General features: G+C 41.8%; 2 protein-coding genes across 3 annotated transcripts; both read right to left on the minus strand.

The window, feature by feature from the left end:
• Positions 1-290: 290 nt before the first annotated feature.
• LOC119221571 (aldehyde dehydrogenase, dimeric NADP-preferring-like) lies at positions 291-9,115 on the minus strand. Of its 2 annotated transcripts, none has more exons than XM_037477636.2 (10): positions 8,861-9,115; positions 7,428-7,589; positions 7,111-7,342; positions 6,188-6,273; positions 5,722-5,930; positions 4,526-4,643; positions 4,295-4,436; positions 2,520-2,686; positions 2,325-2,424; positions 291-1,495 (listed from the first exon to the last, which is right to left on the minus strand). In XM_037477636.2, the coding sequence occupies exons 2-10, from the start codon at positions 7,581-7,583 to the stop codon at positions 1,182-1,184; spliced, it is 1,524 nt and encodes a 507-aa protein (XP_037333533.1). In that variant the 5' UTR covers positions 7,584-7,589; positions 8,861-9,115; the 3' UTR covers positions 291-1,181. The 2 variants fall into 2 exon arrangements, with proteins under 2 accessions (XP_037333533.1, XP_037333532.1); XM_037477635.2 differs by having other exon boundaries at positions 7,428-7,616; positions 8,861-9,114.
• Positions 9,116-14,837: 5,722 nt separating this feature from the next.
• Positions 14,838-20,824, minus strand: LOC119218555 (aldehyde dehydrogenase family 3 member A2-like). Its single transcript, XM_037473084.2, has 10 exons — positions 20,669-20,824; positions 20,161-20,322; positions 19,104-19,335; positions 17,914-17,999; positions 17,615-17,823; positions 17,349-17,466; positions 16,949-17,090; positions 16,100-16,266; positions 15,884-15,983; positions 14,838-15,789 (listed from the first exon to the last, which is right to left on the minus strand). The coding sequence occupies exons 2-10, from the start codon at positions 20,320-20,322 to the stop codon at positions 15,461-15,463; spliced, it is 1,545 nt and encodes a 514-aa protein (XP_037328981.2). The 5' UTR covers positions 20,669-20,824; the 3' UTR covers positions 14,838-15,460.
• Positions 20,825-21,136: the final 312 nt, after the last annotated feature.

The raw sequence follows: 21,136 nt of genomic DNA on the forward strand, positions 1-21,136 counted from the left end.
ATATTTATCCAATTTTGCACAAACAAATGTTAACCTGCTGTACTTTTTATGTATGATGATCTGTTGGTTTAAGTTATGTTTACTGTTAGACCAATATGTATTAAGTGAATTAGACATATTGTAAGTCGCTTTGGATAAAAGCGCCAGCTAAATGACATATAATGTAATGTCATTATTTAATGGATTTTAGACAGAAGACCTGTTATACCAACTCAACCTTGGAATTAAATTAAAGAAATGTAATAATAGCCAGGCGAATGTGTTGAAGTAACTAAATATTTGCTAAAATGTGAGTTGATATATATTTTATTCAGTAAAGAAAATTTAGTAAATATAAACCAATTTCACATATTCAGTAAATGTAAATTAGTTTCACTCAAATATTCAGTCATAAATACATTCTACACAAATGTTTAGTTTAAATGACTCTTGATGTTATAAGTAAACAAATTCATTTTCCCTGGGAAATTGATTTGGATTTACTAAATATAAATATCTCTTGTTTATTTTTTTGATGAGCAAATTATGAAGCTCATGTTTCATAATAGTTCTCTATAGAACACTTCTCATAGTGGTAATGCATAAAAATAAATTATCAAAATATTGAAATGCATTGTAAGAGTATGTTGGGATAATGCATTTTGATTTTAAGTTCCTTTCAGGTTGGGTTGTGATGGGGCCTACATAACTTACCTAGAGCATATTTCTTATTTGTTTTATATGTACCTATATATAAATAAATATATAAATGGATAAAAGGACATTGCAAGACCCACCTAACCACCAACCCCCGAAAAAATTAAATAAGATTCTTCCTTCTTTGTCCTGAATTAATTAATAATAAACCCTTCTAAAATAATTGCCTATCATTTTACTCTGTAAATGTGTATGTAAATAAATGAGAATTTATAAATGTAAATTTATTTCAAATATTAAGATTGAAGCTGGGAACAGTGCAAAAACGTCTATTTACACATTTTTTTGGTTGTTGCACCGTGGGTGGATGGGTTTACATTTTATAATTATTATTTCATATTTTAGTTAATTTTTATTTCTGACCACAAGCAATGACAAACAAAATCTTAATACAAAACAGGATTCAAATGTGGTGTTTACATATTAAGTGTTGCAACAGACACTTCTTCTTTGGATAGATTTTACAAAGGAAAGTTACAGTTCCTCTAGTTATAAAAGCCTCTCCAGTACCAGCAGGTACAGTTAAGGCCTGACGCGATGAGCAGGACGACGAGAAGGGTGACGAACAGGCCCAAACCGATGATGGTGGCAGTGACCGCCCACACAAACGTCCTTTTGGACATGTCGATCATGGGTGACCGGAGAGCCATTTGCACCCTACGTGCCCTCCGGCGGTCCTGAGGAGGGTAGCGGGCCAAGTTGACATTCTCCATCCGCAGAGAGCGAACCAGGCATGCTCTCTGGTGGCTTAGCTGATCAAAGGTGTGTTTACCATGGTAGTGGCCCATACCACTCTGACCTGGAGTGGGTCACAGATGAGTTTGAAGTTATGACTTCTAAATTTAAAAAATGAAACATACATTTTACTCAATGGAGTAACTGCGAGCCATTCATTTAGAGTCCAAATCAGGTGTGTGGTTGCCTCTGTCCAACAGATCTTATCAATGCTATGGTACTGACAAGTGCTTTTTCCTTAATAACCAGATGTGCCCTTAGACTTGTAACCTGGCCCTGGGTCAATGTCTCAAATGACTGTACACCAACACTCAAGTTCACCTCAACCTAATAGAGCTTTTTACTGATGTCTTGGATACATTACATGTTTTTAGCCGTCTCTTTGGTCCAAAGCAACTTACATTGCATTATAACCCATGTATTACATTTTGCCTGGGGAGCAATTAGGGGTTAGGTGTCTTGCTCAGGGATACGTCGACATGGCACATGGGGCAGCCGGGATTTGGACCATCAACCTTGCGGCTCCCAACGCATCACACTATTCTATGCGCCACCATCGCCCGGATACTATAGGGGAAGTAAGTAGTAGTAACGCTCTTGATGGACGCCCGAACCTCATTGCAATGAGGGAATCGAACGTCAACCATGAGCTAGGTGGAGATGAGATGCAGCTCTGCAATCTACTGAGTGCACTTTAAACGTTTAGCTTGTAGATTTGGTTGGACGGCCTACAACTTTACTATTTACTGTACAAAACCCTGCATGAAATTTGTAGGAAGTAGGATGCTCATCCATCTACGTTTACAGCCTATGGGTTTCTAACAAGTAAATCCTGCCATGCACTGCCCTCTACACCTAAACAGTGTCAACCATGCTCTTTAAAGGAGTCTTACCGACACCACCAAATGGGAGTGAGCTGAGTGTGTAGTGCATCATAACGTCATTGACAGTCACTCCTCCGCTCGTGGTCTCCTCAATCATCCGTTTTGTTGCCTTCCAGAGACAGCAGGAGAAGACAAGATAAACATAAAGAACATTCAACATTTAAATCTACTTTAAAAATCCTCACTCCTACGGTTTCTTCTCACCTTCTTATCAGAGCAGAAGATGTAGAGTGCCAGAGGTTTCTCTCGCTCGTTGATGAAGCGGATGGCGTCATCCATGTCACTCACAGCCACTATAGGAAGCAAGGGGCCAAAAATCTCCTCCTGCATCAGCCTGGAGTGGGGGGGCACGTCCTTTAGCACTGTTGGGGCTGCATGTGCATGAAAAATGTTTATTAAGTATTTTTTCCAGCAGTGAGACTTACAGCAGGTGAAATAAGTTTTGAACAAGTCACCATTTTTCTCAGCAAATATATTTCCAAAGGAGCTATTGAAGGGAAATTTTCACCAGATGTTAGTAACAACCCAAGTAATACATACATACATACATACATACAAACCAAAACAAAGACCTTCAGAAATAAAGTTATGTGTAATAATGTGAAATGACACAAGGTAAAAAGTATTGAACACGCTTGCTGATATTTATTCAATACTTTGTACAAAAGCCTTTGTTGGTAATGACAGCTTCAAGACGCCTCCTGTATGGAGAAATGCTCTGGTGTGATTTTGGCTCATTCTTCCACACAAACAGTATTCAAATCTTGAAAGTTACATGAACCTCTTTTATGTTCTTTTATGTTTCAGTTCTTTCCATAGATTTTCAATGGGATTTAAGTCAGGTGATTGGCTGGGCCATTCTAGCAGCTTTATTTTCTTTCTTTGAAAACAGTTGAGTTTCCTTTGCTGGGTGTTTGGGATCATTGTCTTGCTGAAATGTCCACCCTTGTTTCATCATCATCCTGGTTGATGGCAGCAGATTTCTGTCAAGAATGTCTCTGTAAATTTGCCCATTCATCCTACTTTCAATTATGTGAGGTTTGCCAGTACCATTTGTTGAAAAGCAGCCCCACACCATGATGTTCCCACCTCCAAACCTCACTGTTGGTATGGTGTTTTTAGGGTGATGTGCAGTGCCATTTCTCTCCCAAACATCATGTGTATTATGGCATCCAAACATTTCAATTTTGCTCTCATCTGACCACACTACATTCTCCCAGTATTTCACTGGCTTTTCTAAATGTTGTGCAGCAAACTTTAAACAAGCTTCAACATGCTTTTTTTTTCCAACAATGGAGTCTTGCGTGGTGAGTGTGCATACAGGCCATGGCGGTGGAGTGCATTACTTACGGTTTTCTTTGAGACAAAGTACCTGCTAATTGCAAGTCTTTTTGAAGCTCTCCACAAGTGGTCCTTGGCCATTTGACAACTCTTCTGATCATTCTTTTCACTCCTCTGTCAGAAATCTTGCGAACATTCAGAAGCTTAGAAATGCACCTATAACCAATGCCATCATTGTTTTTTGCAACAATTAGGTTGTGAAGGTCTTGAGGCGGCTCTTTGCTTTTACCCACCAGGGGATGTGTCTTGTGTGACACCTTGGAAATGACACCTTTTTGTAGGCCATCAGTTGGGACTGAACCAGCTGATATTAATTTGCACTGACAAGGATCTGGATTTCTTTTTAATTACTTATAGTTTTCAGCTGTTGTCTTGGCTTTCCATACCTTTTTGCACCTCCCTTTCTTCATGTGTTCAATAGTTGTGTCATTTCACATTATTACAGATAACTTTATTTCTGAACTTCTTTGTTTTGGTGTCTTATATGTCTATATGTATATATTACCAGGGTTGTTACCAACATCTGGTGAAAATGTCATGTCAATAGCTCCTTTGGAAATATTTTTACTGAGAAAAATGGTGACGTGTTAAATACTTATTTCACCTGCTGTATTTATTACATCACTGTATCTTCCTACCAATGTAGCGCTGTGAAGCATCACTCTGCCCTCCCACCACAGGGGTGTAACCCTCCATCAGACCCATGACTCTGAGGAAATGCCGCTGGTTGACGATCCGGCCATAGTCTGGCGAGCTTTTGGGATCAGCGCCATAAAATTCCTGTGACAAATCAGAAGGGTTTTCTAAAAAATTGCAGTGCAGTTTCATTTCGATTCAGGAGTCGGCGTGAAAAGTTTAGAGGACGATACCAGTAGAGTTTGTCGGAGGCATTCCACCACTCGGCCCTGGATGCAGGGTTCACACAGGATGAAGTCTGGAGCGATGCACGTCTGACCGCAGTTCACAAACTTTCCCCATGTTATACGCCTGCACACAAATGGGTATGGAGGAACACATGGCCAATAATGCTTCTTTTCATTTAGCTTTTAGTTAATTAGCAATGCCTGTAGTAACCTTTACAAGCAAACTGCTATGTTAACTCATCCAAAGCTTACCAAAAATGTAAAAAATTGCATTGCTTCCAAACCTCTTCTAAACCACTATGTCAAGTTTACAGTTCATTTTCTACCTGCCATTGGTATCTAAGAGGGGCAGTTTACCACTTAACATTTGATTCACTCTTGCATACACTATTGAGACACTCTCACACATACTAATGAAACAGGGAGTATACAACACCTGGCTGGAAGTGAAGGGAGAGAGCAGAGTGGGAACAGGCCCTACGCAGAGGATCCAGGAACAAGGAAAAGCTTGGGAAAGAGGTGGAAACTTGGACCCGCTGGATTGATTCCAATTTCGCCTGTTTTTTTAGTTAGGTTGCCCTGCCTCCCCCCTGGCTACCTCTCGTGACGTTGTCTCAGTAGTGTGTGCCAGAGTGTCTCAATATTTAAGTCCCAATTCATTAATTTCATTGCGGTTATAATGAAAATCACAAATTCTAATTATATTGGATTAGGCTTGTGTATTGCAGAAAATAAGGGATGTACTCAATCATTTTTTACTAATATTAGATGTAGTAAATAAAACCCACAAATGATTTACTTTAGGATTCAAGTCCTTTTGTAATAGCATAGCGGTTTGAATGGAAAGAGATACATGCCTGTAAGGTAGGGAATCCACAATTCATTAAAAAATTTTCTTGTAAAATCTTACATTCTGACATTCCATAAATCAAATACTCTTAGTTAGTTTTGAGAACAATTGCAACCACAACCATACACACATACACCCACTTGTCCAGTTATGATGTGCTTAATGCAAGACATCGATGCACTGTGTTCAGAGGTAGTGGGGGCGCCTAACACACTGTTCAGCATCCGCCTCTTTGGTCAAAGTGCTTAACTCTGCAGGTCATCGTGTACACATTGCTATATTAGCCAAAACGCGATTTTGGTCTGTGTGTGAAAACTCCTGAGAGTGGCTGCCCTGACGAGTGGCGTGTTACCGGCAGGCGACCCTGATGTCACAGTCCTTGTCAATGTAGCAGGGGCTCTTCCCTCCCAGCTCCAGGGTCACTGGGGTCAGGTGGCGAGCCGCAGCCTCCATCACCAGTTTCCCCACAGCGCTGCTGCCGGTGTAGAAGACGTGGTCGAATCTGAGCCTGAGCAGCTCCTGTGTCTCTGACACTCCACCAGTTATAACCGGATACAGATCCTAGAAAAATAAACGCCTATGGTCTCTTTTTCATATTTTTACATTTTGAGAATGCAGCCGTGTCACCTAAATGGGATAACTAAAGTGGGGTAACATGTAAAGCCCTTTTGGAAACCCTTCAGACACATCTAGGACTATGTTAGCTCTGAGGGAGAGTGAGTTCTTACTGATGGAGGGACACACTATGTTAGTACAGGGCTTGACGTCACAGCAGTGGTAATCATTATTCCATCAACAATAGCAGCTGGTGTTCAGACCTTGTCCAGATAGCGAGGCAGCAGAGCCCGAAGGAGGAGAGACGAGCATTCACTGAGCTCTGACGGCTTCACCACAGCTGCGTTGCCTAGAGAGAGAGAACACAGGTCTCCGTGGATGGAATGAGGTCACTGAGTGACAACACACACCAACAATGCTCACAAACTGAAGTTTCTCACTCAATTCTTTTCAAACTTGTACTGCAAATTACATGTTTATATATTTCAAGACATTAACTTATATTATCAAAAGTATTTAAAAATAAGTATGATCTGTCATCTCTATTGGGCATTAAGGGGCAGTGGGTAGGATGTAGTGACATCGAGTGATGAGGTGAAAGATGGAAACCAATTGAACACCTTTCGCTCAGAGACCTATGGTGGCCTTCAGGTAATGTAACAACCCAGAATTCTCTCTCTGGAGCCCGTGTGTGGTTTGTCAACCTGCTGTAGCAACATAATGGTCCAAAATGACTATGTGATATGAAGTACATTCTCTAATGAAAATGAAACCGATCTTACACTGAGGTGATAACGCATTTGTTATGAATATTATATTCCATGAGATGAGATGAAACTGCAAATATAAATAATGCTATATGTAATACACGATAGGCCCCAAAAGAAGGAAAATGGCTAGTTTGCCATAATCATTTCATCCAACTTAATTAGCTCAATATAATGATAAACATGTGTATTTTCCCAAATTGAAATAATACATTGGCCTTTTTTTCTCCATGTTGTTATGATGCAGAAGAAAGGGATAAAACAGATGGCAGTTGGCTTTGCTTCTCTTTTCTTTAAATGACTTTCACCAAAATAAGATTTTAGGAGAATTCCGTCCGCAGGCCATTCTGGTGCACATGGTAATGTCTAGGTGAGCTATAATGAAGTATCAGGGCGCCGTAGACAGAATGGTTTCTTACCAGCAGCAATGGCTCCAACCAGCGGCAGCAGTGTGAGGGCCCATGGGTAGTTCCAGGCCCCGATGATGAGCACCACTCCCAGAGGCTGTGGCTGGATGTAGACCTCATCTGAAATGGTGAGAAGGTTCCTCTCTACAGGCCGTGGAGCCGCCCACTCGGCCAGTTTCTCCGAAGCCAGTTTGATCTCGTTCTCGATGCCAATCAGCTCCAAGAGTGGTGTGTCGTACTGGCTCTGAAAGAGATCCAGCATGCTCATCACATTGTTATTATTGTTCCATCAAAAGTCCCATGCAGCACTGTACTGTGTCTCGACTCACCCTGTTGATGTCCTGTTTGAGAGCTGTGGAGATCTCAACCTCATTCTCGGTGATCAGCCTCTGCAGGCCATGAAGCTGTTGCAGTCTGAACTCTAAAGGCCGAGTCCTGCCGCTCAGGAAGGCCTCCTTGGCCCGCTGCACCGCCTGCCTCTCCATCGATAGCTTGAGGACAACAAAGAGCCTCTGAAACTGCAGACACAGAGTGAGACAACTGCCTTGTCCGTTTGGAATATACTACTACTGAGCTATCAAAATGTCCTGGTATAACTTATATTTACTGCACGGTCCAGCAGGGCTAGCCAAAGACCTTTGGGTCAAAGACTTTCCTTCCTCACAATACAGATCTATTAAACTAAAAGGTGCGGCAGGAAAAAGTCCTAAAACCCATAAATGATTTGGCATTTTCCATACCAGAAACTCAAATGGGTGTATTGGTTAGACGCCTCAAATGGTATATGTCAGCAAACATCCCTCCCGGGAATATTGAAAAGTGATTATCTCGCTGAAGAAAATGTTTAAGTAACTTTAGTGTTAGCATGGCACAGAGATTATTTTCTTCAATAGTCCACACAGAAAAATCCCATCAGATTTTGGTTGAGAAAAAGAAAGCAAACTTTGAGGATGTCCAAAAAAATAGGTAATTTCTGTAATCATAGATACAGAATAACAATATATTAAGCTCCTACGGGTCTTATTGAATCTCCTAGAGTGATGTGAAAAGGCAACACAAATTGCATGGTGTGTATAACAAACCAACCTTTATGGCAGTAAACCAGCTAAAGTAAACGATTGTTCTAAATATGTCTGCCTCAAAACAAGTAGTCAGCAGTTGTAACGTGTGAAACAGGTGAAAGAAGATGGGAGACAACTGTAATGTCCGCTCAGCAAAGTATACAACAAATAGAGAACAGCTATTTGAATATAACGGTGTTCCCTTTGTTCAAGTTTCAGTTTCCTCTTCTATTTAAAATTAAAATACCTCTGCTGACCTCTTTAACACCTTTTATACTTATACTTTATAAGTATTTTGTTGTCTTTACAAAAAGCTCACATTCTCGCCAATGACACTTTTGCAGTATTTTTCAAGCTATAATGGGGAAGTTTTATTGGTTGGCTCGACCTTATCTTGTATTGTAATTTGCTCTCATCTACAAATCGAGTGTCTCTCTCTCTCTCTCTCTCTCTCCCTGTGCTGTCATTACTCAAGTAACAATAGCCGTCAAGGGAAAGGGAAAGTTTTTTATTGCTAAATGATGACGACATTAGAATCGGCATCTGCTATTTGTAGCCAGGATATTCCAGACCTTCTGAATGTGTTAATAGACACATATTTTCAGCATCGTGCGTAACCTATGACAAATATACACATGGTTTGATAGGATCTACGCTGGTTGGGCTCTTAAGACGCGAGAAAGAAGAAAAAGAAGACTCACCAGCAGCCTCGGGTCAAACCAACATTCAGTGGATTCTCAATAAAACATCGGTCCACTGCGCTGGTCCAGATGCCGACACGCTGCGGGCTCACCGCTGACTACGCGCTCACTGTGCACTGCGATCAGCTGCTCTGGGGTCAGTTTACTGGGAAGCTTGCGCTCTGTGACCAGGAGCTTCATTCAGAGCTGCTGAAGCATTGAGACCTCAATGATAAGATCACATCCAGCCCCCTTTTACAACCTTTAGTTTAGCTAATTTTTTACCAGTCATCTCGCGGGTCAAGGTAATAAGAACAGTCAGGAATTACAATAACCTTGGGGGGGTGTTAATATTATGCCCCTCTTAAGATATTACTGTGAAGTGAATAAACAACAGTTGGACAATGCTTTTTAATACATTTATACTTATATACTAAAAGCACTCATTATACACAGTTTTATTACCAATGACGGAAGGTTTATAGAAACTAGAACTAGAAATAGAAAACTCTCCAATCACTTAATGAAATATTAAAATTGCAGATTATATTGCCACAAACATGCTGTGAAGCAATATTAAAGTGTGGCAGCATTTTAATATGTAACATAGACTACTTAGAAACATATATGTAAGAGACAACAGTCTGCCTTTATGGCAATGATATGGACCAGTAAATCACAGGAGTGGGGTGTTTATACTCTTTTGGCCAGGAGCCGGGTGGCGGTCCCAGGATAACCAACAGCTTGCAAGTCAGACCCCTACTTTGCGCACCCCAGCTTCACTGAAGGAATCTCTGCAAGAAACATGAAATCCATAAGTGTGAAGAGACAGATCCAAACAGTCTGAAGCAGGGATAGCAGATGAAACTGGATGCCATTGAACTGTCCACACAAGCACAACAAGTGTGGATGCCAACTAAGGTGGTGGGGAGGACTAAAACAAAAGGGGCCATTTAGCAGAGGCCAGTGGTGCATGCTGGGTAATTAAAGGGAGGCTCGATGGGGGGCCATTATGCGGTTACGTTTCTTGGACAACACCACACATTGTCTGTCAGAGACAAAGCCATTGTTGTAGGACCGTACGGGTATGTGGGGATGGAGGGAGGAGCCCTTTCTGGTTATCTTGGGAAACTGTATTTTGTCTTTATTTAAAAGGTCATCACACAAATGCCCCACTGTTACAAATGAAACTCACATCCCACTTTATTTTTACATATTATTTTACATAGTACAACTGTAGAAAATCATACAAATATTTCCTGTCATTAAGTGTGGGGGATACAAATATCTGGTTATATTAAAAGATTTGGTATTTTCTCAAGCTTCTACAAGGTGATGATGCAAATATCCATGTGTCTAAAATCTCTCAAAATAGTGTAAAATGTAACTGTTGCATGATACGTTTTTTCTGTTTGGGTGAATATGACTCCATCAGCCAGTCTCGGCCCTGATTAATACAAGCTCATATTTTAGTCCAAGGTGAAACAATGGGACAATAAAGTAAGTAAATTATTAACAAAGATTTAGGACCACTATATCTAGTTAGTAGGGCAAGTCCTTAATGGCACGGTAGATGGCAAACAGACTTGCGTGGGTACAGCGCCCTTAGGTAGCATGTCATCATTCACACACTGAACACCCACACACCCTAAGAATAGACTACAAATTGTCAAAAAAATGGGTGACATTGCAGTAACAGCCGTTCTTGGTATGTGAAATGGACTTTACACTCACCGGCCACTTTATTAGGTACCCCATGCTAGTAACGGGTTGGACCCCCTTTTGCCTTCAGAACTGCCTCAATTCTTCGTGGCATAGATCCAACAAGGTGCTGGAAGCATTCCTCAGGGAGTTTGGTCCATATTGACATGATGGCATCACACAGTTGCCGCAGATTTGTCGGCTGCACATCCATGATGCGAATCTCCCGTTCCACCACATCCCAAAGATGCTCTATTGGATTGAGATCTGGTGATTGTGGAGGCCATTTGAGTACAGCGAACTCATTGTCATGTTCAAGAAACCAGTCTGAGATGATTCCAGCTTTATGACATGGCGCTTTATCCTGCTGAAAGTAGCCATCAGAAGTTGGGTACATTGTGGTCATAAAGGGATGGACATGGTCAGCAACAATACTCAGGTAGGCTGTGGCGTTGCAACCATGCTCAATTGGTACCAAGGGGCCCAAAGAGTGCCAAGAAAATATTCCCCACACCATGACACCACCACCACCAGCCTGAACCGTTGATACAAGGCAGGATGGATCCATGCTTTCATGTTGTAGACGCCAAATTCTGACCCTACCATCCGAATGTCGCAGCAGAAATCGAGACTCATCAGACCAGGCAACGTTTTTCCAATCTTCTATTGTCCAATTTCGATGAGCTTGTGCAAATTGTAGCCTCAGTTTCCTGTTCTTAGCTGAAAGGAGTGGCACCCGGTGTGGTCTTCTGCTGCTGTAGCCCATCTGCCTCAAAGTTCCACGTACTGTGCGTTCAGAGATGCTCTTATGCCCACCTTGGTTGTAACGGGTGGTTATTTGAGTCCCTGTTGCCCTTCTATCAGCTCGAACCAGTCTGGCCATTCTCCTCTGACCTCTGGCATCAACAAGGCATTTCCGCCCACAGAACTGCCGCTCACTGGATGTTTTTTCTTTTTCGGACCATTCTCTGTAAACCCTAGAGATGGTTGTGCGTGAAAATCCCAGTAGATTAGCAGTTTCTGAAATACTCAGACCAGCCCTTCTGGCACCAACAATCATGCCACGTTCAAAGTCACTCAAATCACCTTTCCTCCCCATACTGATGCTCGGTTTGAACTGCAGGAGATTGTCTTGACAATGTCTACATGCCTAAATGCACTGAGTTGCCGCCATGTGATTGGCTGCTTAGAAATGAAGTGTTAACAAGCAGGTAGACAGTTGTACCTAATAAAGTGGCCGGTGAGTGTATATTAGAGGTTTATGTCTGTGCACACCTTCCATTGAGAAGCGACATGCAAGCGAAAAACACAAATGTCTTAGTGTTTTCCTTTGCACCTTTTTTGTTGTAAAATAAGTTATTCCCGTGGTCAAGTCACAATGCAAGCTGCCAGACAAAGAACTCTAGTTCTCAGAGAAACCATGTTGCTAAGTTTGCAGAAAATCCAATCATTATTGTTGCTGATTGTTACTGAATTCACTGCTACTGAGCAGTTCCAAATATTTGAGTCCTAGCACTCTTAGTTTGGGGATATGGAATAGTATATATAATATACGTATTGTCAGGTGTGTTTGTTCAGACATACACAATGCACTTATTTAACTTCAAACATGACAATCAGGTCATTACATAATGTAAATATATGAAACGTATGCTGACTTTTCTCAATAAAACCACCAAATGAAAGAAGTAGCCACATCAATCACATCTTGGTATAATTAACAGCAATATTCAGTGATGCTTTGTATAATAAGTCCATGTAATAAGCATTAGTAATAAGTTCAAAAGGCTCTGATAAGTTGCTTAATAGACGTGTATTACCCTTGGTAACACTATACAAGTGTTTTATATAGATGTATTGTAATTATACCAGTGCCTTGATTTGTTGCGCTTTATGATAAATACAATCTAATCACTTATTTATTACCAGTTAATAATGGTTTCTGGAGCAACAAGATCTAAGGTGAGAATAATCTGTCTTTGAAAGTGAATAAATCCTGTATTATCCACCAGTATAAATACCAACCATTCCAGTACCTCAGTGCCAGTAGTAGACAGAAATCAGTGCACGAACTTCCCTCGTGTAAATGTCCACGTGTGTTGACAGCTATCGTTATTCTCCAACATTTCCTGTAATTTTGCATTGTTAATATATATAAAATATTATTACCACAGGCAAAACATAATGGGTTGTTAAGAAATTGTTAAATAATTGTGTTATTAACATTTATGAACATTTAATCATGTCAGCTTGCTCGGTAGACAAAAAGATGTTTGCTTTTTTGACACAAATCCAGTTCAGGGGATGTTCAGTCAAGATATTTTAGGCCCTCATTCGTTCACATTCTCACTCTCTCACTCACTCTCTTATACTTCTTTTCCATCAGCTAGCCGTAAGCATTTGCTCTTCAAGTTCTATTCTCCTCGGAGTCCGTTTCATTTCTGTGTAAAATGGATACAGTCCTATCTGGAAGTATAGTCATACATGAGCAGGGAGCACAGGAGGGGGCGGGGCAAACAGCCCTGGGGCGCACCTGTGCTGAGGAGGAGGTATGGCTAAAAATTCTTCCCACGAATAAGAATTATTCAAAAGTGCAACTCCTTAAATATCCAAGCCTCAAATGTTTGCCGTCTGAGCTGTGAGTGCTGCAACGTGATTGAACAGCGTACACAGACGTTTTGTACGACTCTTCAAAAAAAAGCACATAATACAGTATACACACCCAACTGCCACTTTATTACGGACACCTTGATAGTAAAAGGATGGCCCCATTTGTGCCTTCAAAACTACTTTAATTCTTTGAGGCATACTTTCAACAAGGTGTTGGAAACATTCCTCACAGATTTTGTTCCATATTGACACAACAGCATCACGCTTGCTGCAGATTTGTCGCATTTGTGATGCAAATCTCCAGTTCCACCACATCCCAAAGGTGCCCTATTGGATTGAGACCCCACCACTGCACACGTTCAAGGAACCAGTTTGAAATAATATGAGCTTTGGGACATAGTGCATTATCCAGCTGGAAGTAGCCATCAGAAGATGGTACACTGTGATCATAAAAGGATGGACATGATCAGCGCTAAGACTCAGGTAGGCTGCGGCATTTAAACAATGCTCAATTGGTACTAAGGAGCCCAAAGTGTCCCCCACACCATCACACATCCACCACACAGCACAACAAACTCTGACCCTACCATCTGAATGTCGTAGCTGAAATTGAGACTCATCAGACCAGGCAACGTTTTTCCCGTCTTCTGTTGTCCAATTTTGGTGAGCCTGTGCGAATTACATATAGTCTCAGTTTCCTAGTCTTAGCTGACAGGAGTGGCACCCAGACTTCTGCTGCTGTTATTTGAGGTAACTTTCTATCAAATCCAACCCTATTAAGATAAATACCAATACAACATTTCCATTCAGCTTTCATTTGAACTTGAGGGCTGAAGTTCAATTTATGCCCGGTCTGATCTAAGAGATGACCATGAAATCCGGTATGTTTTATTGTGGGGTTCTTCCTATGTTGTCGGGAAGAAAACAAATCTTGTAATTAGGATCTGCATTGTTGACCTTGAACTGAAAATGTTGTTGATGTTCTCAGTAATTTCTCAATTGTCCAAATATAAAATCAGCAACTTAACTTAATGTAATGTGCACATGTATTTATCAACCTTTCATATTTTCTATTTAAATAGAGGAATAATGTGCTCCTGGGAAGAGCATGAAGCTGCTCTCCCTCTGTTGTAGTCCAAGCCTCTGCTTGCTTAGCCGTGCATGTTGTAATGTAGATTGTACGTAGAGACTTCAGTTATCAAGTTCCAGCAAAATTGAACTGTTTGGATGCCAGAATACACACTATAATTGGAGGTGAAATGGCACTGCACTTCACCCTAAAAACACCATACCAACAGTGAGGTTTGGAGGTGGGAACATCATGGTGTGGGGCTGCTTTTCAACAAATGGTACTGGTAAACCTCACATAATTGAAGGAAGGATGAATGGGCAAATTTACAAAGACATTCTTGACAGAAATTTGCTGCCATCTACCAGGATTATGAAGAGGAAACAAGGGTGGACATTTCAGCTAGACAATGATCCCAAACACACACACTTATTTACAATACACCTCCAGTTCAGTAAGGTTTGATGGGTAACTAGCGTGCTCAGGCCACAAGTTATTAAGTCATTAAATGCCACAGCCTACCTGAGCCTTATTGCTGATCATGTCCATCCTTTTATGATCACAGTGTCATTGTGTGCAGCAAGTGTTGGACAAATGGAGAGGTCCAGAATACTTTAAAAGACTGACAAATGCATTTGTGGTTTAGTCGTGTTTCTTTTAATACGGTGCTTGAAGGCAACAGGCGTCTTACTGGGAACAACAGGGGCAGCCAACGGCTATTCTGGGGAAACGTTAACAGAGTCGTCTTCAGTCTCTGGCGTGTGGGTCGATTACTAACCCGTGGTGCGGTACAATAGCGTTGTGTGTAAATACATTACATGAGACTTCAAAGATTTAATGTAGAGGATTCCGACAAGTCATATAAATGTGGAAAATACTTTCTCTGCAAGTTTTTATAAAATCTTAGAAAAATCATGTTCATTGACAATAAATCATGGCGATGCTCTATTTACAGATGTCGGTTTCCTACAAAGCAACATTTCATAGTCATAGGAACGTTGATGAAAAAGTAATTTAGAATTACAAGAAAAATGGAGACCCGGTTTAATTTTATTGTTCTATTAAATTACTCTTATTAATTGCTAGCGTAATCTAGAAAGTATTTTAGTCATCACCGAGTCTAGTGCCAAGCATTGGATTTGAACGTGTAAGAAAAATGACCAAAATATTTACTGGGGTTAAAGTGCAATGGTACATGTAAAAACTACCAAATTGTCTTCTACAGGAACCCCCCCTAGAAGCTACAGGCGTGTAAAGTAATACATTGCAGATACCAAAGCCAAAACTTTTGCACCTCTTGGGACAGAATTGGGGTGTTTTACTTCCTTTGCTTTGAGCAGAAATGCTGCCAAGCCAGCCAATGTGGCCAGCAGTGCCATGCGCCGCAGCCTGCACACGTTGACCTGCTTGAGCATGAAGAAGCGCGCCCAGCCCAGCTTTTTGTCAGTGTGGGGCGGGTAGCGCATGCTGTTGACTCCCTCCATCTTCAGCTGCTTGATCAGACAGCTGCGCAGGTGGCTGAGCTGGTCGAAGCTGTGCCGACCATGGTAACAACCCATCCCGCTGTTACCTGAACGGGGAGCGGAAGAAGAGGTCAGCCGTGTTCTCCCACACTATAACGGAGCCCTAAAGGCTGCAGGGCGGATGAACCACTGTCCACTCACCAACTCCTCCAAAGGGCAGAGCGCTAACAGTGAAGTGTACAAGACAGTCGTTCGCCAGCAGAGCTCCACTGGACGTTTCTGCGATCATCCTTTTGATCAGCTGATAATCAGATACAAAGAGCACTGTGAGTGCGAGCCTATCAACACCAGAGCATGTCAAAATACTACACAAACCATGCCATCAAATGTTGAAAAATGGCTGTGTGTGGTAGTCACCTTGTTGTCATGGGAGAAGACGTATATAACCAGAGGCTTTTCTCTCGCGTTAATAAACTGGATGGCCTCGTCTGTGCCGCTAACAGTGATGATTGGCAGCAGCGGTCCGAAGATCTCCTCCTTCATCACTTTAGAATCCCCCGTCACATCCTTCAACACAGTGGGGGCTGCAAGAGCAGAGGAAGAAGAGGCTCACACCCAGAGCATTGATACTGCTTCATACACAGTGGAAAAACAACATAGTGTAGTCATGGTTGCCAGTGTGCAGAGTACCATGGGCAGAAACAAAATGTTTACCTTTTTGACATTATGGACACTACTTAGTAACCAACATTTAACATATCGATGAGGACACGTCTAATGTCATTAGTTTACCATTGTGCAAATAGATGGCAATTTTTAGCTATGCCTAGAACCATCACTTTAGCTGATTAAGTTTGACATCTAAAATGATCACATATCCAAAATACCTTTAACAACCAAAACAGACAAGCCCAAAAATGATCTGATTAAATGGCTTCTACATGCCTAGAAGAGGACATTTACTTCTGCACAGAGGACTAACATTTTGCCATTATACTTATATAACACATCTGGGTAGAGACCGACAATAAACTGGTTAAATTCTACGTCCCTCCACCTCTGAGCCACAGCTGCCCCGATCATGGCAACTTTTCAAGAACATTTAAAACATACCATGATCAGTCATTAAGGACTACCATCCGCAGAATATACTGTAGGATAATAAGTGCCTACAGGTCACTAACCACCAAATCAATTGTCATAACTTTGGGTGCTTGCCAAACATACAGATCAAATTTTCAGCAACCAATTGCTCAAACAATGTACCTATGTAGCACTGGGATTCATCACTGTCTCCACCAACAGCAACTGTGCTCCCCTCCATCAGAGCCATGAGTCTCTTAAAGTGCCGCTGGTTTATAATGCGTCCATAGTCCTCAAACGTTTCTGGATTATCTGTGTAAAACTCCTGCATTGTGTAAAATAGATCAATTACTTTCACATATTTTACAGAGTCACACACATTTTCATGGGGAAAAAATGAACAAGCCATGGCTCTAACCTGAGACTTTTGGCTTGTGTTATAACCAGTGGTGAATTCTTTTAGTAATGTTGCGGGGGGCAATGGCACAGGAAAAGAGAAGCCCGGTCAATGAGCTTATAGGTGGATGATCCACCAGATTCCTGTCTTATTATGGACATATTACAAACGGAATCTGAGACAAACCTTGATGCACTTTTGGATCTCTTCTACTACTTGGCTCTGGACGGAGGCCTCACACAGGATGAAGTCTGGAGCAATGCACGTCTGGCCACAGTTAACAAACTTTCCCCATGTGATGCGTCTGTATTGGGAGACAAAATGAGGAAAGAGCCCCCAAACCTTGAAGTTACACTTGGTTACGTAGCACCCCAGCTGTTGTGCATTTTGCGCTGCAATGCGTTTAAAGTAACGGCAGTATTTGTGGGACACATTTTACGGTTCAGACTGACCGACATGCAACACGAATGTCACAATTCTTGTCAATGTAGCAGGGGCTCTTCCCTCCCAGCTCCAGGGTCACCGGGGTGAGGTGGCAAGACGCAGCCGCCATAACTATTTTACCCACGGCGCTGCCGCCAGTGTAGAAGATATGATCAAATCTTTGCTTCAGCAGCTCCTGGGTCTCTGACACTCCACCCGTCACCACTGGGTACAGGTCCTAGGTGGAAATAGGCACCTGTTAGAACTACATATCACTCACACCAGATGGAGCTAAAGACATAAGTTATTACATTATTAGGAGGCTCACATTGTCCAGATACAGGGGGAGCAGTTCCTCCATGACCTTGGCAGATTGAGAGCTGACCTCAGATGGCTTTATTACCGCTGCATTACCTAAAAAGGTGAAAGACAGAAACGTGAGTGGTGACAAACTGCAGCGATCTGCTGTCCCTACAAAAAGGTGATGAAGTTAATGCCCTACAAATACACCCCTGCTACGTATGTGTCACACACACCCCCATGGGAGACTCTTTTTGTTCTGAACAAGGATTTTGTTCCTTTCCTGGTGTGAACTGCCCCAAAATTGAGTAAAGATGGAGTAAAGATTCACTCACAAAATGACTATCTTGTTAGGCGCAGACCTAACTGGCAGCCCAAGCAACCAGTCTTACGGTTACAAACCGCTGTTCCGTGTACATGACAAAAGCAACGCCTGTTTTCAAATGGCGTTATTTGTGAGACGTCATCAGCCATGGCTAAATATGGAGAGGGAAGAGTATCCCACATTATCCCAGTAAAACATGAATCCGATAAAATTCCTGGTATATAAATAGTGGTAAATAAGAACAACCTTCTTAATCATGTAAAATAAGGTAATTAGCATAGTTTCATATTTAATGAAAATGGTATTACCTTGAGAATAATAACTCATTGACACATTAAAGTGATCAGGCCAACAACACCATTTGTTTTAGCACATTTGTCTTTTGCTTTTAGCTGTGCTTTTTAACAGTGCGTGTGTACAGATTAATTTAATTATTATCATCATCATCATCACTGCAGAGTATTGGTTGGTCACTTGTAAGCTTGTGTTATCATTCTGTCCTCTGGTCCACGCCAGTGTCTCAGCCTCTCTGCTGACATGATTAGTTGTTTGTGAGTTTTGTGTGAAGTTGGTGGAGCTCAACCTGACAGGTGTGTTTTTTTTTTTTATTGTGATAACTGGGAAATGTCAAAGTACTCAAAAATCTCGCAATGTGGCAGCATGGCATTCTGGTCTATTATTTGTCATTGGATGAATTAATATGTATGCTTCTCACGTGAGCCAGATTAGTGTCTTAAAATCCTACCATAGTCTACACATATAGCCTCTGTATCTACACACACACACTATGCATACTAAATAAGCCCAGTGACTCAATCGGCAAATGCATATGGGTGCATTTGGAGTGTTGCTGATGTCTAGGTGAGCTATAAAGAAGTAGAACGGTTTCTTACCAGCAGCAATAGCGCCAACCAGCGGCTGGAGGGTAATGGCCCACGGGTAGTTCCAGGCTCCAATGATGAGCACAACTCCCAGAGGCTCTGGCTGCACATAAACCTCATCAGAGATGGTGAGGAGGTTCTTCTCTATTATCCGTGGGGCTGCCCATTCTGACAGTTTCTCTATAGCCAGATTGATCTCTCCCTCCACTCCCAGTGTCTCAAACAGCTGGGTCCCATTTTCACTCTGAAAGCAGAAGGAGGGACAAAACTCAGTGCTCATTCCCAGTTTGTATGTCAACTCATTCAAATTCAAGTTTGTGATCAATGTATTTCTGCTTGAAAGATCAATAGTAACTCTATATGCACCACATTGTGTGCGTCTATTCAAGCTTTTCTCATGGGATCTTGCTCCCATTAGGATCCCATTAGTCAGCCCACATGCCAAGGTAGCTTGGCTCACATTGAGTTTGGATCTCTGTTAAAATTCCATCCGTTTCTTGACTTAACCCTCCAGGTTTCTTTTTTTTTTAAGAGAATGAAGTGAGCCAAAATACAATATAGCCTAAAAATAGGCTGGGTGCGGTTTCATTTTCTTTCTTGTCATTGTGGCAAACCATTTTCATCCGCCACATCACATCCATGCTCTGTGATGAAGCCTCAAGCTTTTACAAATACAGTTTTTTTCTGATTTAAATACTAAAATAATCTGAAGAAGACCACGCGCCCAAACACGTACATAATAATCCAGTGTCAGTGGTAACGTCAATTAGTGCAGTGTTTCGCCTACGTCTACTTAACGCTGATTGGCCAAACCTCGACACGTAAAGTCACGTCAAAGAGGTTTTATTGCGAAGATCACGACATCCCGATATCTCACTCCAATCTCAGAAACGCTGGCCGGTCAGTTTATTATTGATCTTAAAGAAGCGCTGCAGTTCCAGCGCCTGAAAGTAATACAGGTAGCCCGTTGGACGAATGTTGCTAAAGGCAGTCAGCCATGACAACATTCAAATATTACAGTAGATTGTTAGGGGCCTACTGAAACCTCGTCCCGTTTGAAATAGCCCACCTTGCCAAGGTCCTGTTTGACCGCCTCTGCAATGTCCCTCTGTCTCTCCGAGATGAAGCGGAGCAGGTTCTTCAGCTGGTGGATTCTGTACTCCAGAGGCTTGGTCTTCCCCGTCTGGAAGGACTTCCTGGCTCGCTGTACAACCAGCAGTTCTCGGGACATCTTTAATTAGGAAAAGAATGTGACCACGGTTAACCGTTGACTTCCCATGAGGCAAAGAGCATTGGCTCATCAGGATTCTGTAGCAATGGCTAATGTAGTGAAAGCAACTTCTAGCTAGCAAGAAGTTTGCTAATTCCTGACGCGCTGCACCCGGGGGGGCGCTACAGCTAACTAGCATTTCAGCTAGTTGGACGGGTGTAGTAAGTGTCATTACTGAATAAACAGAAGGCTAAGTTATCTGTATCTAACTTAGTGCTGTGGCTTAGCCCTCTTGACAAATGCTAACTATGCTAATGTAAAGGAAACAAAGGTAACACTAAATTACACCTGAACATCAGTGTTTTACCTCGGCTCGCTGGCTGCTACCTGCTGTAGTATTTATGCTGCTGTCATTGGACGCAAGGCGCTGCTGCTGCTGCAGCTTCCTCGCTTTGTTAAATGGAGGCTGGCAAATACTATCGTTAAAGGTGTACAACCGCCATTAACTCAGCTGGAGGAAGAGCCAAAGTTGGGAAATAGGAGAAAAAAATAATGATTAATATCAAAATGTTATGAACCTCATCTATCCAGTTTCTTTAAGTTAAGAATTGTTTTTGTCTCCTCTTTGTTCCACAGTTCAGCTGTTTCCTGTCGCCACATTCACACAGGCCTGATATGAATTTCTTTTGCCTTTGTTTATTGTAGCCTGTGTGCCCTCACCTCAGGTTGAATATGATTCAACATGAATGTTTCATTATCAACCAAATTGAGAGAGAAGACGGGTGATTCAATGGAACATGTCCTTTTCATTATAATCTGAATTCAGAGCGATGTA

Source organism: Pungitius pungitius, chromosome 3, assembly GCF_949316345.1.
Source record: "Pungitius pungitius chromosome 3, fPunPun2.1, whole genome shotgun sequence".
Taxonomy (NCBI): domain Eukaryota; kingdom Metazoa; phylum Chordata; class Actinopteri; order Perciformes; family Gasterosteidae; genus Pungitius; species Pungitius pungitius.